The sequence below is a fragment of the Nicotiana tomentosiformis genome, chromosome 12 (genome assembly GCF_000390325.3).
Source record: "Nicotiana tomentosiformis chromosome 12, ASM39032v3, whole genome shotgun sequence".
Taxonomy (NCBI): Eukaryota; Viridiplantae; Streptophyta; class Magnoliopsida; order Solanales; family Solanaceae; genus Nicotiana; species Nicotiana tomentosiformis.
In genome coordinates this window covers 6837231-6855434 of record NC_090823.1, presented here as the reverse complement: position 1 = coordinate 6855434, position 18204 = coordinate 6837231, and the positions used below count along the sequence as shown (strand labels likewise).

The following is an 18204-nucleotide window of genomic DNA, read 5'->3' as shown; positions in this document are numbered from 1 at the left end:
TTATACAAGACACACTTTCTGTGGTGCACGTCTACATGTTCGTTACCTATTGTGTGTGTCACCTCCAAACAATTCATATCATACCAAATTCGTGGATTCATACCCTCATAACCAAGTTTAGAAGTGTTACTTACCTCCAATCGTGTAATTCTTTACTCTGGTATGCCTTTGCCTCGTGAATTTGTCTCTAAACGCCTCGAATGTAGCCACAATTAATTTGATTCAGTCAATAATAGTTATTGTAATATGAACACCCATCCAACCACGAGTCCAACTATATAAAGTTAACTAAACTCCAACATCAACTCGACCGTCAAATCTTCAATTAAAGTCTTTGAAGATTTCTACCATTTCAACCCAATCTATACCCATTTGAACTCAACAATCATTCCATAAACCTTATTGATATGTATAAATTATACTATTACAATCAAGAATCATACTCTTAATCATCCATCTTTACCCAAACTCGAAATTAAAGACTAGGGGTTAGAACCTTACCTCTTGGGTGAAGATCTTGTGATATTTCCTTGTTGGATTTCAAAGTTTGAACAAGATCTTGATGAACAAAGCACTTTAGCTTCTTCCTCTCTCTAGAACATTCTTCCTTCTCTCTAAAAAATGTCAAAACTTTGCTCCAAAATGAGTCCCAATGCCTATTTATCAAAATGGGTTTGGGTTATGAAAATAGAAATATTAACCCTCCGAAAGTAGGTCTGCGGTCGCATAATGGACCGCAGAATGGGTAAGAGGGTCGCAAAATGCACCGTAAAATCGATGCCTAGAAATGGGCTTCACTAGATAGGTCTGCGACCATTTTGCGGTCGCTTAACTACTTCTGCGATCGCAGAATTGGTCACAGAATCGCACATTTCCATACGTTGGTAATTTGGTCATAACTTCTTGTAGGAATATCCAAATGATGAACGGTTTGAAGCGTTGGAAACTAGACACATAGAAATTTCTTTTGATAGGTAATACACCATATAACACTTTGTATCATGAGAGTTATGCTCATTTCACATTAAGTCATGTGCGAACTCACTTGAAACTTTAGTCTTATGAAATTTCCAACTTCTACATTCAATGCCGAAACCTATCGAATCAAGTCCGATTGACCTCAATTTTACACACAAGTTATAAATGACATAACAGACCTATTAAAATTTTCATAATCAGATTTTGACTCCGATATCAAAAAGTCAACCCCCCGGTCAAACTTCTCAAAAATTTAACTTTCGGCATTTCACGCCTAATATCACTACGGACCTCCAAATAATTTTTTGGACACACTCCTAAGTCTAAAATCATCATACGGAGCTATTGGAATCATCAAAACTCTATTCCGGGGTTGTTTACACATAAGCCACCATCCGGTCAATTATTTCAACTTAAGCTTCCAACATGAAATTTTATTCTTCCTAGCTAACCCAGAAATACCTTAAAACCAAAACTGACAATTCACACAAGTCATAATACTTCATAGGAAGTTATTCAAGACTTCAAATAGTTGAATGGAGCATAAACGCTCAAAACGACCGGTCGGATCATTACACTTATTTAATGCATTCTTTTTTTCATAAAACAAAAAAGAAAGAAACAAATAATAAAATGGATAGATTAGTAAATAAATATTCCATGGGAAGAGAAGTAGTAGGTTTTTCCATGGGAAAATAATTTTTTATTAAAATGTTTCAAAAATTCCGACCGATTTCGGTCAGAATTTGAAATTATTTTCTTGTCCCATCTCGGCTGAAATGGGAAAATAATGTTTTATTAAAAATTTTCAAAAATTCTGACCGATTTCGGTTGGAAATTGGGAAATACTCTTGTCCCACATCGGTCGAAAGATGTGAGCTTTTCCATCTTATAAGTTGAGTTTTGATGCATAGAGTCCAACAGTTGTGGACTAACAAAAAATAAGCAAATGTAGGAATAGTTGTAGTTAGTGCATAGTAATAAGATTTAATATTCTATATTTAAAATTAGAATTCAATAAAATAATAATGATAATATATACTAGTACTATTTAGTAATATAGTAATAAAATATAATCTTATGGTGCTATGATATCTCGGGTTGGGGAGTATATATGCGATACAAAAAAATATATATATCTGGAATATTTCTAAAATTATTATATATTTAAAATTCAGATCGATTTCGGTCGGTATTTTGAAAATTAAATAAAAACAAATTAATTAATACCGACCGATTTCGGTCGGTATTTTGAAAAATAAATAAATAAAATTTAATTAATTTCGACCAATTTTGGTCGATATTTTGAAAATTAAATAAAAAAATTTAATTAATACCGACCGATTTCGGTTGGTAAATGTAGTTTGAGTGTCAGTCAACGCATTGAAATTTTTGACCGATTTCGGTCGGTATTTTGAAAATTAATATATATATTTTTAATTAATACCGACTGATTTCGATCGGTAAATATAGTTTGACTGTCAGTCAACGCATTGAAATTTTCGACCTATTTCGGTCAAAACAGGTTAGTGACCATCATTTTTCGACTAATTAAAAGCGGTCGAAAATCGGTTGCTTTTTCTCAATTTCCGACCGATTTCGGTCGATTTTCCTGGACGAAATTAGCCAGTTTTTTAGTAGTGACGTTTCAATTAAACATTGTATTTTAAGTCAGTTCCATTTGTACACCCCAATCGTATTTCTGATGTGTCATTTAGACACAAGTTAATGATGTGGCGTGGTGCGTGTATTGCACTATTTTCCTGAGCGTGAGAGACCAAAATGATAGGTTTTGGTCATTGTTGCTATTGCTGCGGAAGACTTAACAGCAACACTAAGAGCACGATAGTAGCTCCAGTCAATGATGCCATTAATTACTATACTTTGGGGTGAAGATTAGGAGAAAGAAAAATATTTGTAGGTGTGAGTTAATGGAAAAGAGGACATGGGGGTATCTTTGCTTTTCTCCTTATGGCAGATGAAGACAGAAGAAATGGGGAGGGGGATATGAAGATAGGGTTCTTGTTATAAAAAAGTTTCTTTTTTTAAAAATTTTAATTTTTTCAAGTTAAATCCATATGCCCTTTTTATTCGTCACTTTGGCGCTTTCTTTTGGCCACCACTGCACAGAGTTTTTTGATACATGACAACGCTAAGATAACCTATACGACAACAACAACAAATCAGTGTAATCTCATAAGTAGGGTCTGGGGAAGGTAAATGTACGCACACCTTTCCCTACCCTCAAGAAAACAGAGAAGCTGTTTTCAGAAGACCCTCGACTTAGGAAAATAAAAGGATAGTAGCAAGCACACCAATCAGAAAATCGAAGCCAAAATACAAAGATACAAAACTAAAATTGAGAATTATAATTAGAAGGCCAGAACGAAAGCAACGACAAGTAAACAAAGAAGTCAAGGTATACAAAAATACATAAATAACACTAAGTCATGTGCTAAAGCTACTGACACAGACAAGGACAACGCTAGGCGACCTACCCTAACCCTTTACCTTTATCCTTAACCTTCACACCTTATCCATGGTCATGTCCTCAGTCAGCTGGAGCAACGCCATATCTTGTCTAATCACCTCTCCCCAATACTTTTTCGGTCTTACTCTATCTCTCCTTATGCCCTCCAGGGCCAACCTCTCACATCTCCTCACCGGAGCATCTGTGTTTCTCCTCTTCATATGCCCGAACAATCTAAGTCTCGCCTTCCGCAGCTTGTCCTCCATAGGGGCCACGTCCACCTTGTCCCGAATAACTTCATTTCTAATTCTATCTAGCCTGGTCTGCCCGCACATCCATCTTAACATCCGCATTTCAGCCACCTTCATCTTTTGGACATGAGAGTTCTTAACTGGCCACACTCCGTCCCATAGAACATAATCGGTCTGACCACCACTCTATAAAGCTTGCTTTTAAATTTAGGTGGCATATTCTTATCACATAAAACACATGAAGCGAGCCTCCACTTCATATATTTCGCCCCAATACGATGTGTAACATCCTCTTTAATCTCTTCATTCCCTTGTATAATTGACCCGAGGTATTTAAAACTCTCTCTCTTAGGGATGAGTTGAGAGTCAAGCTTCACCTCTTCGTCCACCACGTGAGTCGTCCCACTGAACTTGCACTCCAAGTATTCTGTCTTGGTCATGCTCAACTTAAAGCCTTTAAACTCCAAAGTCTGCCTCCAAATCTCTAACCTCTCGTTTACCCCGCCTCGCGTCTCGTCAATCAGCACAATATCATCTGCTAAGATAACCTATAATGAACCCCAAAAAAAAAGGGCTGTCATTGTAGTCATTGAGGTGTTCTTTCCCTGCCCAAACTAACAGTACAATGCCAATTTAAGAGCTCAATTGCTGGCAGCCTACACAATATCTTACGGGAAAAAATAAACATGTAACGGTAAGTGTGATACTGACATGCAATCATATTTCTATTTAGGTTGCTTGGTAGAACAGGTCATTTAAAATGCCATGATCCAATATGCACACCTCAATGTCCCTTCAGAAAATTTAATCTCGCAGTCAAAGATCTTGTAGTCCTTCACTCCAATGAGAAAACCAGTCACTTGACCATTCAAGATCCTGCAAACAATGGAATAATTATTAACTGATAATATTGAATATTTTCCTGAGCCAAGTGTCTATCACAAATATTTTCTCTACTTTCACAAGATAGGAGTAAGGTTGTGTGTACAAATCCCTCCCCAGAACCCACTTGTAAGAGTGCACATTGGGTTTGTTGTTGTATAATACTTTAAACCTGGGAACATTAATTATGGTAATTCTTTTTCTATTTTAGCCTTTTAGGTATAGTTAAGGAATGTTGTATTTCTTTCTAATAAACCTTGGTGATCGTAATATTATGGACTAATATTGGTGTAGCGTATAGTTAAATAATTCTGTAGAAGAGTTGAACAAACACTACAAACCTGGCAGGAATGCAAGTCATAAAAAAAATGTTGCGTTCTCACAGTCGCAGTTGCTAAATGATTGTCATGTTAAGCATTTAAACTAATAAAAGATTCAGTAGATTTAAAAGATACTAAAACAATAAATAATTTTATGTCATTAGTAATGCATGGATAATTTTTTGGTAAGACTGATTTACAAAAGTTTATTGCTCCTCAAAGTGTTAAGTGTTAAGTGTTAACCATCAGCAAATGGGAAAATGAATATATTGCAAGGTCAGGTGACTCAATTTCCATAGATGAATGTCAAAGGTAGCAGAAAAAAAGATCAAAAGAATATAATCTTAAGAGAAAGATAGGATACCTTTCTTATCTAGCGTGCTATAAAGCTAGGGGGAACAAGAGTCAGATCAGAGACATTTATTCCTTTCATTCTTTTGTATACCTCTCTTCTTAGTTGCCCCAGTAATAAAATTTCACAGGAAAACACTCAAAAAATGTTCACAGGAGTAGGTTGTCTAGAGCTACTACACTGTAAAGCACAACAACTTCCTCCAGGAGAAGATTTTGTAATTTCATACAACTAAGAATCATCATCAAGTTATCATGCATCTTGGTCGAAGAATGGTATCCAGCAAAGCACAACCACCACAGAATGCAAAATAATACATGTCAAAAGTTACTATTTATAAAGTCAATTTTAAAACTTTTCCATTAAGAACACAGTCGATTGTGAAAGGAACCAGTAGGCCAGAGATGACTCAAGATATATGCTGGTAAATACTACTTGAAGAGCATCATCAACAACATTAAAAAATATTTGAAGTTGGATAAGGTGAAGAATTTTCAAAGAACAATTAACTAACAATTCACGTTTCATTCAAAAGGACCATATATATTTAAAGTGAATTATCTTGAGATTCTTTGATAATAGCTTGTCAGACAAATCAAGATTTCCTTAAAAGATATCAAATACTGGTTTGCTCCTTAAAGTTCTGCTACAGGAATTGCTCCTCAAACTTTTACTACAGGAAATCTCACTACCTTGGTACTGTTGAACCATCTAAAAGGAAATAAAGAAAAAGATGGAAAAAAGTTACAAGTTGGGCGGCTGAAAGATTTACCAAGTTGGGCGGCTGACAAATTGTTGAATGAGCCAATTAGTTTAAAACACACCAAAAACAGAGAGAAGCAATAGAAGTTAGAGAGAGTAATTCACATATCGTAATTTGTGAGATAAATAGTGAGTGTGAGTAATATTGTAGTGAGATGTTTAACTAAAGAGTGTTATTTCTTTCGAAGTTGTAGTAGTCTCTTGACACTACTAAGTTGTATTAATATTATAGTAGTAATATTACTCCGCTTGGGTATTGTATTTTACCTCGTTAAAAAAGTTGGTGTCGTTGTTACTCTCTTGTGTTATTATTATTTGCCGTGGATATTATTCCTGGGCGGGATTATTATTTGTTCCAACAATGTGGTATCAGATTCATGCCAAATAATGGTCCGTTATCGTTTCTGTACCCCCGTCTCACAAAAGATAATTATAAGAAATGGTGTCTACGTATGAAAACCATTCTTGGCTCCAAGAATGTGTGGGAAAATGTAGATAGAGGGTATGCAAAATCCGATAATGAGGAAGTTCTGCCTCAAAATGAAAAAGATGTCTTGGCAAAGACAAGCAAGAAGGATCAACAAGCTCTCACGCTCATCCACTAATATTTGGATGATGCCATGTTTGAGGCAGATGCTACCACCTCAAAGAAAGCTTGGTAAATTTTACAAAATTCTCTTCAAGGAGTTGACAAGTTGAGGAAGGTAAAAATTCAAACTCAAAGGGTTGGTTTTGAAGTTTCAAAAATGAAAGAATATGAATGCATTTCGTATTATTGTTAAAAAGTAAAGGCTATTGTAAATTAATTAAGAAGACACGGGGAGGACATGGAAGATGCCCATGCGGTAGAAAAGATCCTTCGCACTTTAACACCTAAATTTAATTTTATGGTGTGTGCTATTAAGGAGTCTACAAATTTAGACTCTATGATGGTAGAGCAATTGGAGAGTTCTTTATAGGCCCACAAAGAAAAAATCAAAAGGAGCTTCTTAAAATCCAGGCATTCTTCAAGGATTATGGAGGTGAAAAGAGCTATTGAGAGAATGGACGGGGACGAGGTTGTGGCAGTCATGGAAGAGGAAGAAGTAACGGTAACAACCGCAACAATGAAGTTAAAATCCACCAAATATTCAGAGGTCGTGGTCGTGAAGATAGAGGAGAAAGAGGACGTGGTTACTGCCAAGAAAATAATGGACAAATGTATGATAAATCAAAAATTGAGTATTATAATTGTCATAAATTTAGCCATTACTCCGGGGAATGTTGTATCAATGTTGAAGAAAAAGCTAACTGTGTTGATGACAAGAAAAAAGAAGATGAGTTAATGCTATTGCTGGCACTTAAGGAAGAAGACATGGATCATTGTAGCTCATGGTATTTGGACAATGGAGCAAGCAATCATATGTGTGTATGCAAAGAGAAGTTTGTGGAGATCAATAAAATAGTGAGAGGTAATGTGTCCTTTGGAGGCACCTGAAAGATTCAAATCAAAGGGATAGGTATAATTTTGATCTCTTGTAAAAATGGTAGTCACAAGCTAATTCAAGATATTTATTATGTGCCAAAATTAAAAATAATATTTTGAGTTTGGGCCAACTTCTTGAAAAGAAATATGACATCCACATGAAAAATATACATCTTTGACTTAGAGATTCAAGTGTAATTCTAATTGCTAAAGTATATATGGTAAAGAATAGATTATTTTCTCTTAATCTTAAGACAATTGATGCAAAGTGTTTGAAGGATAATATGCAAGATGAATCATGGTGTTGGCACATGTGATGTGGGCACTTGAATTTTAAAGAGCTCAAATCAATGGGAGAAAGAGCATTGTTCATGGGATACGATCAATCAATCATCCTAAACAATTATGTGAAGCTTGTCTCCTTGGATAACATGCAAGGAGGAGTTTTTCAAATGAGGCCATGTCAAGATCAACCAAATTGCTTCAGCTTGTTCACACTGATGTGTGTGGACCAATCAATCCACCTTCCTTTGGTAGAAGTAAATATTTTTTGCTTTTCATTGATGGCTTTAGTAGAAAGACTTGGGTTTATTTCTTGAACCAAAAATCTGAAGCTTTTGCTGGTTTTAAAATTTTTAAAGTAGTTGTGAAAAAAGAAAGTGGCTAAGAAATAAAAGCTTTAAGGTTCCATAGAGGAGGCGAATTCACTTCAAAATAATTTAGTGATTTCTGTCAGCTTCATGGAATTTGTCGCCCTCTAACAGTACCTTATTCACAACAACAAAATGGAGTTGCAGAAAGAAAGAATCGAATGATTCTTAATATGGCTAGATGTATGTTGAAAGCTAAAAGTATACCCAAGAAATTTTGGTCCGATGTTGTTTCTTGTGCAGTTTACTTTAACAACAGGTCACTAACAAGAAATGTTAGAGATCAAACCCCTCAAGAAGTATGGAGTGGAAGAACCATGTGTCAAGCACTTGAGATTATTTGGGAGCATAGCCTATACTCATGTGCCACAACAAGGGAGAGCGAAGCTTAACGATCAATGTGCCAAGCATGTGTTTGTTGGCTATGATACGAGTTCACAAGGCTAAAAGTTATACAACCCAAGCAGCGGCAAGGTGGTGGTAAGTCGCGATATTGAATTTGATGAAGAATTGACATGGAATTGGGAAGCTCAGGAAGAAACTTCATATGATTTTTTTCCATACTTTGGTGATGAAAGAGAACCAGAGACCGTGGAACCTGTGCAGGATACAACTCCACCTCCTTCTCCAACCAATGTTGTATCTCCCTCTTCTCAAGAAAGTTCAAATGAACAGCCGCAAAGTACAAGGAGTATTCAAGAGCTCTATGAGGACATAGAAGAAGTTACTAATTTTGATTTTTTATATTGTCTCTTTGCTGACAGTGAACCAATGAACTTTGATGAAGCTGTTACAGACAAAAGGTGGAGATAATCCATGGAGGAGGAGATCGAGTCAATAAAGAAGAACAACACTTGGGAGTTAACAACTCTTCCCAAGGGTCATCGAGCAATTGGAGTAAAATGGCTATACAAGACAAAGAAGAACAAGGCATGACTTGTGGCTAAAGGCTACAAGCAAAGGCAAGGCAATGACTATGAAGAAGTCTATGCATCTGTTGCCCGCATGGAGACTATTCATTTTCTCATCTCTTTGGCGGTGGAAAATCCATCAACTAGACGTCAATTTATCCTTTTTGAATGGCTATCTTGCAGAATAAGTCTATGTTGAACAACCATTGGGCTTTGTGGTAAAATATCATGGAGATAAAGTGTTGCAGTTGAAGAAAGCTTTATATGGATTAAAGAAAGCCTCACGGGCATGGAATAATTGCATCGACAAGTATTTTCAAGACAATGGATTTACTCGTTGTCTCCATGAATATGCTCTTTCACTTAAAGTTAATACTAATGGATATATCTGTCATGCCCCGAACCTAGGGGGCGAGACCGGCACCCGGTGCCTCATCTATCCTTGTGTACTAACTTGCGACTAAGGGACTCTAAACATGTAATGTCATACTTTGGCCACGTGCCACATTGCAAGACAATTGAGAACGATGACAAAACATTAATATTTAGCTGGACTGACAAGGCCGACATAACTACTACAGTTGGCAAACCAACAAAATATACATACAAGGCTTACAAGCGCAACATACTGCACTAACTGACAGGATATGTCTACAAGCCTATAGTGATGGATGTATTGTGATCGAAGCAGGGCCCCGACCTATCCATAACATATATACACAAGATGTACATAAAAATCTAGACCCAGCAACTCTGAAGGGCGCGGAGCTTAACGAACAAGCTGAACTCGGGCAATACCTACTGAGGAGGTCCACTCATTTGTCTGTCTGAACCTGCACACATAAAATGCAGCGTCCCCAGCTAAAGGTACGTCAGTACGGAATAATGTACCGAGTATGTAAGGTAAGAGATTAACTGAAAGCTAAAACTGAACTGATAATAGAATAACTGAAAGTAACTGGAGTCAAATATAATATGAAGATATGCTTACCTGCTGATACTGACTCAATTCTCTCAATATAGTAAGTAAAATAGTTGTCCGGCCCTATAAGGCTCGGTATATATATATATATATATATATATATATATATATATATAATATTTACAGTAGTAGGCTCGCTCATAGGCGCTCGGCCATACTAGGCACTGTATCTCGGCCAACTGGGCTCGCTCACAGGCGCTCGGCCACAGTAGGCTTGGTATATAACTTACCATCTGATAAGAGGTTGCCCAATAGGGGCCTGCCCATTGATTATAGCTCGATGGTAATGAAAATATTGTAATACTGTATATATAGGCTCTCTGCTCTCTTGACTGGAAGAAGACAATACTTAATTATATATGAAGTCCCGATAAGGAGAATACTGTAATTTATGAGACTAGGATAATGTATATAAATTCGGCAGTATGAACTTCTCTTTATGCCTCGTTATCAAACACATATAATTACGAAATCATGACAAAATAAAGGAAGGGCTTAGCCTTAACTTACCTGAGACGATTCTCTTGACAGTCCCTCTAACACCCGTTGATTGTGACAATACGTAACGCCGAATCGAAGTAGGGGAAAATACGTTTGATGTTCTTGAGAAAGATTATACTGGACTCCCTTAGAATTTCAATTCCCGTTGCTATTATATAGTATAACTTCGTATGAAATTTTGTTGTAGAAAATCACGCTGCTATCATCTAATCTTGTATGAATTTTGTGGCTTCTTGTTGATTGTCTTGGACGTTAGTTTTCTGAAGACCGATTTTCCATATGTATTGTAAAGGATTCATATGAATTCCTTCTTTGAGGCTTCTTGTAGTAAGCATCTCAATGTGATTTAGAGAAGCTTTGTATATTAATGGGTGTGGCCCCACTTATGTATGACTTGGCCACCAATACTTCCTCCAATTTTGCCACCTTTCAATGTGACTTAAGAGTCATTAATCTTGCGAAGACTTGCTGCCACGTGAGGCTCTTTAAGCCTTATCCAACATCCTAATTAATCACCCACTAATCCTTAATTAACTTGTTAATTTCCTCCATTAATCAATTATCCACAAAATTAAGAATTATCTCAAATTACATAAAATACAACTCACTTTTAACATACTTTATACACCTTACTATCATGGTCATGTGGTACCTTGTATGGTACTAGTCCATAAATACGGGGTATTATAGCTTGGACCGTATTTTATCCCAAATTTCCAAACTTCGACGAAACTCATTTCCTTCGATTTGCTTACCCTTTGTCCTTCACGAATTTACTCATCGCATGTTTGAAATAGCATAATGCTTATAATCTCCAAATAATCTTGTCCTTGAACTGTAACGACCCGGTCGGTCATTTTGACTATTGCAATCCCGTTCCCCCATTTACTGCTCAAATTATGAATTGCAGTTGTTATTTGTCTTGTCGGGGTAAATGTTTTGGGTCCGGTGAGGTTTTGATATGATTTGGATTACTTAGTTCTAAGGTTTAAAATTAAAGTTGAAAAGGTCAATCATGACGTTGACTATGCCGGGGTTGCCAAAGGTTGAGTGGAGAGGTTCTCTAGATTATATTCCTAGCAAGGTAATTTCTTATTTAAAAGACCAATGTATGGTTGGGAAGGGATGTTTGTCTTACTTGGCTTTTGTGAGAGATGTTGATGCAGATACTCCTACCATTGATTCGGTACCAGTTCGTGAGAGACTTTCGCAATGTATTTTCTGCCGACTTGCCGGGTATGCTGCCCGACAGGGATATTGATTTCGGTATTGACTTAGTGCAGGGCACTCAACCCAATTCTATTCCTCCATATCGTATGGCACCAGTTGAGTTAAAAGAATTGAAAGAGCAACTTCAGGAACTTCTTAATAAGGGGTTAATTAGGCATAGTGTGTCGCATTGGGGTGCACCGGTTCTGTTTGTGAAAAAGAAGGATGGTACTATGCGGATGTGTATCGATTACATGCATTTGAATAAAGTTACAATCAAGAATAAGTATCCTTTGCCGCGTATTGATGATTTATTTGACCAACTTCAGGGAGCGAGGGTACTCTCCAAAATTTATTTGAGATCTGGGCACCACCAGTTGAAAATTCGGGATTTGGATATTCTAAATATGGCATTCAGGACTCATTATGTTCGCTATGAATTTCTTGTGATATCGTTTAGGCTAACAAATACCCCAGTAGCATTCATGCACTTGATGAACAGCGTATTCCAATCATATTTTGACTCATTTGTCGTAGTACTTATTGATGATATCCTGCTATACTCACGTGTCCAGGAGGAGCATGCACAACACTTGAGTATTGTACTACAGAGGCTGAGAGAGGAGAAACTTTATGCCTAATTCTCTAAGTGTGAGTTCTGCCTTAGTTCGCTAGCATTCGTGTGACACATAGTGTCCAGTGAAGGGATTAAGGTGGATCCAAAGAAAATAAAGGCAGTTAAGAGTTGGCCCAAGCCATCTTCAGTTACTGCGATTCGGAGGTTTCTCGGCTTGTTCGGTTATTATCGTTGCTTCGTGGAGGGTTTCTCATCTATTGCATCGCCTATGACTAAATTGACCTAGAAAGGTGCTCCGTTTAGGTGCTCAGATGAATGTGAAGAGAGTTTTCAGAAGCTCAAGACATCTTTGGCTACAGATCAAGTATTGGTATTGCCTACAGGTTAAGGGTCTTATACTGTGTATTGTGACACATTGCGTATTGGTCTCGGTGCAGTACTGATGCAAGACGGTAGCGTGATTGCCTATGCGTCTAGACAATTAAAGGTACATGAGAAGATTTATCCCGACCTTGAGTTAGCAGCTATTATTCATGCCTTGAAAGTTTGGCGGCATTACTTGTACAGTGTCTATTATGAGGTTTATACCAATCACCAGAGTCTACAATATCTGTTTAAACAGAAGTATCTTAATTTGTGGCAGCGAAGGTGGTTGGAGTTACTTAAGGATTATGATATCACCATTCTTTATCATCCCGGAAAGGGTAGTGTGGTAGTTGATGCCTTGAGTCGTAAGGCAGAGAGTTGGGGCAGCTTAGCATACTTACCGGCAACAGAGAGGCCTTTAGCCTTGGATGTTCAAGCCTTGGCCAACCAGTTTGTTAGATTGGATGTTTCTGAGTCGAATCGAGTTTTTACTTGTGTGGTTTTTCAATCTTCTTCATATGATCGCATCAGAGAGCGCTAGTATGATGATCCCCATCTCCTTGTCCTTAAGGACACGGTTCGACACGGCGATTCCAAGGAAGTCACTATTGTAGATGACGGTGTATTGTGGATGCAGGGTAGGCTATGTGTGCCTAATGTATATGGTTTGCGTGAGTTGATTCTCCAGGAAGCTCACAGTTCGCGGTACTCCATTCATCCAGGTGCCGCGAAGATGTATCATGATTTGAGGGAGCATTATTGGTGGAGGCGAATGAAGAAATATATAGTTGGGTTTGTAGCTCGATGTTTAAACTGTCAATAGGTAAAGTACGAGCATCAGAGACCGGGAGGATTACTTCAGAGACTTGAAATTCCGGAGTGGAAATGGGAACGCATTACCATGGACTTCGTAGTTGGGCTTCCACGGACATTGACGAAGTTTGATGCAGTTTGGGTGATTATGGATCGATTGACCAAATCCGCGCATTTTATTCCAGTTGGTACTAATTAATCTTCAGAGCGGTTGGATGAGATTTATATCCACGAGATTGTTCGCCTATATGGTGTGCCAGAGTCCATCATTTTAGATCGGGGCACGCAGTTTACATCACAGTTTTGGAGAGTAATGCAGAGAGGATTGGGCACACTAGTTCAGTTGAGTACAGCATTTCACCCTTAGACAGACGGACAGTCCGAGCGCACTATTAAGATATTGGAGGATATGCTACGCACTTGTGTCATTGATTTTGGAGGTTCTTGGGATACATTTCTGCCACTTACGGAGTTTGCTTATAATAACATCTACCAGTCGAGTATACAGATGGCTCCGTATGAGGCATTATATGGGAGACGGTGTCGATATCCGATTGGTTGGTTTGAGCTGGGTGAGGCTAGGCTATTGGGTACTGACTTGGTTCAGGATGCTTTGGAGAAGTTTAAAGTGATTCAGGATCGGCTTCGCATGGAGCAGTCTAGACAGAAGAGTTATGCCGACAGGAAGGTCCGTGATATTGCTTACATGGTTAGGGAGAAGGTTCTGCTCAAAATTTCACCAATGAAGAGTATGTTGAGGTTCGGGAAGAAGGTCAAGTTGAGCCCTCGGTATATTGGGCCTTTTGAGATACTTAAGGAAATTGGAGAAGTGGATTATGAACTTTCTTTGCCACCCAGTCTATCCGGTGTTCATCCAGTATTCCATGTATCCATGCTCCGAAAGTATGTCGGGGATCCGTCTCATATTTTGAATTTCAGTACAGTGCAGCTGGACGGTAATTTGACTTATGATGTGGAGCCGGTGGCCAATTTAGACCGGCAGGTTCAAAAGTTGAGATCAAAGAACATAGCTTTGGTGGAGGTGCAGTGGAGAGGTCAGCCAGTCGGAGAAGCTACTTGGGAGATTGAGAAGGAGATGCAGAGCAAATATCCACATCTATTTGAGACTCTAAGTATGACTCTAAGCCTATTCCAGGACGAACGTTTGGTTAAGAGGGGGAGAATATAACGACTCGGACGGTCGTTTTGACTATTGCAATATCATTCCCCCATTTACTGCTCAAATTGTGAATTACAGTTGTTATTTGGCTTGCTTGGGTAATTGGTTTGGGTCCGGTGAGGTTTTGAAATGATTTGGAGCACTTAGTTCCAAGGTTTAGAATTAAAGTTGAAAAGGTCGATCGGATGTTTACTTATGTGTAACGACCCCAGAGAAATTTTACTAAGGAACTTAAGGTTTGGTGGTGCCGAGGTAGATCAATTAGTACAACTGGTTGAACAATGCACCGATGTGTAAAGGAAACTTTTGTCGGAAAAGGGTCATTTCTGCGACTACTATGCGGTCGCCGAATCACTCTGCGGACCGCATAAAGGTCGCAAAATGGATTAGGAGAGGGGCAAATTTTGAGGAAAATCTGCGGTGCACTATGCGACCTCAGACCTTTTTGTGGTGTATTATGCGACCGCAGAACAAGTATGCGGGTCGCATAATGACCGCAGACCGAGTCAGTAACGCCCAGCTTTGGAGGCCAAACTATGCGACCGGTATGCGGACTGCATACCTATTATGCGATCGCATAACTACGTCAGAGCTTCCATTCTTTCTAAAGTTTGACCCAACCCAACTTCAATTTATAGCCCTTCAAGCTCATTTTTTAGCCAAAATATGACATTGTAGAGAGAGTTGAGAGCATTTTAGAGAGAGAAAGCGAAAACTTAGTCATTTATCAATCAATGCTTGTTCAAGGTTTGAAGATTTCACAAGGATCTTGCTAGGGCTTCAAAGAGGTTAGAATTGTTTCCCCCAATTCTTCAATTTCGGGTTTGGAGTAAAGATGAGTGAATAATAGTACGATTCTTGGGTGTAAGCGTATTATGTACACATACCCATAAGGTTGTGGAAAGATTGTTAAGTTCAAATGGGCAAAGATTGGGTTGAAAATGGTAGAAATCTTCATAGACTTTAATTAAAGATTTGAGGGTCGAGTTGATATCGGAATTTGGTGAAATTTGTACGGTTGGACTCGTGGTTGGTTGAGCGTTCATACTTTGTAACTTTTGTTGGGTTCCTAGGAGTGGGCCCCACGGGTGATTTTTGAGTTAACTACGGATTTTATTAAAAATTAGTATTTCCTTATGGAATTAATTACAATAATTGTTATTGACTGAATCGAATTAATTGTGGCTAGATACGAGGCTTTCGGAGTCAAATTCTCATGGCATGGGCATAGCGGAATAAATAATTACACGGTTTGAGGTAAGTAACGATTGTAAATCTAGTCCTGAGTGTATGAAACCCCGGATTTCGTATCATTCTACTATTTTGAGGTGACGCACATGCTAGGTGACGGGCATGTGGGCGTGCACTGTTGGGGATTGTGACTTGGTCCATCCCGCAGCAACTGTAAAGTTGCATATTTTATTGAAATTATATGATACTTATAGGTTTTAGAAAGAGTTTCTGTAAATTGGGTTGAATGCCAGGTTCTGGGCCTTGTGCCAGTGCTGTGTGGACCCTTAGGGGCCTTTTCTTACTATCCTCTCACTGGTTTCAATTGAAAATCTATACTCAGTCATGGTTATACCTGTTTATTGCATAACGCAATTTTTATTACTCGGTTGTGATGCATATAAATGTTGTTTTGGGTTGAATACTATGTTTTCACTGAAATGCCCGATTGGCCTAAGAGGTTTATGACTGAGTGAGTCCGAGGGCCTAATTTGTGAGGATAGTTATGGGATCGGGCTGCACGCCATAGCATATTTGATATAGGCCGAGGGCCTGAGTGATTTATGCCATGATTTGGCTTGATATAGCGCTTGGGGTGAAGGAGCCCTCCGGAGTCTATACAAACCCCAGTGAGTGCAGGTACCTACGTGTCGAGTGTCGAGTGCCGAGTACCGAGTGCTGAGTAACTGGGAAGCATGAGTGATTGTGAGGTATGCCCGAGTATCAAGAGTGATTGTGAGGTATGCCCGAGTGGCACGAGTGATTGTGAGATTTGCCCGAGGGGCTGTATATGAGTGATGTTTTTCCCGAGGGGCTGTTTATCATTTCATCATTTTTGCTCACCTTGGCATTTAGTCTCTGTTGGAAAACTATTGAAAAATATCTTTAAATGATTTTACCGGAACTTGGTTTAAACGAGATGTTTTGATTCAAATCCTGATTTTAAAAGCATGTGGTATTTTACTGAGATTTCCTGATATGAACGCTATATTCTTTACTGCTCGCCACTACTGCCCAGTCTTTATTTATTGTTGTTACTTACTGAGTTGGCGTACTCACATTACTCCCTACACCTTGTGTGCAGATCCAGGTGTAGCTGGACACGGTAGCGGTTGTTGATTATTCTGATTGGAGATTTTCATTGAGATAGTAAGGTAGCTGCTTGGCGATCGCAACCCTTTCTCTTCTCCCTCTTATCTTCCTTTACATGTATTTAGCTATTTTCCAAGCTGAGTTAGCCTTGGTATTGTTAGATAGATTGTAGTAGATGCTCATTACTAGTGACACTCCGATGTCAGGCACTTTTCTTTTCCGCACTTTTGTGTTTATTTGAACTCCTTTACAAAGGTTTTTACGCTAAATAGCCTTAAAATTATCCGTTAAATGAAAATATCGGTTTGTTTTGGAATGATCCGGCTTGCCTAGTTCCACGATAGGCACCATCATGACAGGTTAGGCTTTTGGGTCATGATATGAATTGAGGTCAATTATCTTACGACAATTTCACGTATAATACTATAGGGCGTAACATCGTCGTAATATAATATTGCGGAGCGTAACATCATCGTAATGTAATATTGCATGGCGTAATATCGACGTAATACTACAGGGCGTAACATCATTCCCCGCTTTGGAACATTCTTCCTCGAATGTTGACTGATTCGCTTATCATTCTTATAACCCATAGCCCTTGCGAATACTTAAATATTCCCCTTTCCATTTAGGCAATTGTTCTTTGAATAACTCCAAAGGTCAGGGCGTTCCCCCCTTTAAGCCTCTTTCTCAAACCATGACTTATAGTTAGAATCCTTCTAGTCTCGTAACTGTTGCTACCTTCTATCATGCAATTTATACGACTCTAACTTTGTATGTACGCCTATGTGATGCTTCTCTTCTTTTTCCTCTAGCTCTTAGCCAATCTCTAGGCCTCAGTTGTGAACATATACAAAATTATGTCAAGCTGTCCCTCTGGGCATCATTAACTTTACTACATTTAAATAGGTCATACTATACCATAACTCTTACTTCGATTTGTAGTTAATGAGGTCTGGGACTAAACTCCAGGTTACTCTCGTTGCTTTTCCTATAGGCATAAAGCTAAGTCTTTTAACGTTTCTTCATTACTGTTCATTTTAAGACTGATGGCCTAATCTTATCTCGTACTTTGTATCTTTTATCCATCCATTGTCGATTTACCTCAATGTTGATCTACAATCTTCCATTGATAACTTGAAACTTCTTACGTAATACATTGCCACTAGGGCTTATGCTACATCGAGGAATATTTGAAGTGATTTTCCTGATC

General features: G+C 38.4%; 1 protein-coding gene across 1 annotated transcript; it reads right to left on the bottom strand.

Annotated features, from left to right (window-relative positions):
• Nucleotides 1–3504: 3504 nt before the first annotated feature.
• LOC138902192 (uncharacterized) lies at nucleotides 3505–4942 on the bottom strand. The gene is made up of 5 exons (XM_070190032.1): nucleotides 4923–4942; nucleotides 4483–4575; nucleotides 4319–4355; nucleotides 4077–4247; nucleotides 3505–3885 (listed from the first exon to the last, which is right to left on the bottom strand). The coding sequence occupies exons 1-5, from the start codon at nucleotides 4940–4942 to the stop codon at nucleotides 3505–3507; spliced, it is 702 nt and encodes a 233-aa protein (XP_070046133.1).
• Between the last annotated feature and the right edge of the window lie 13262 nt (nucleotides 4943–18204).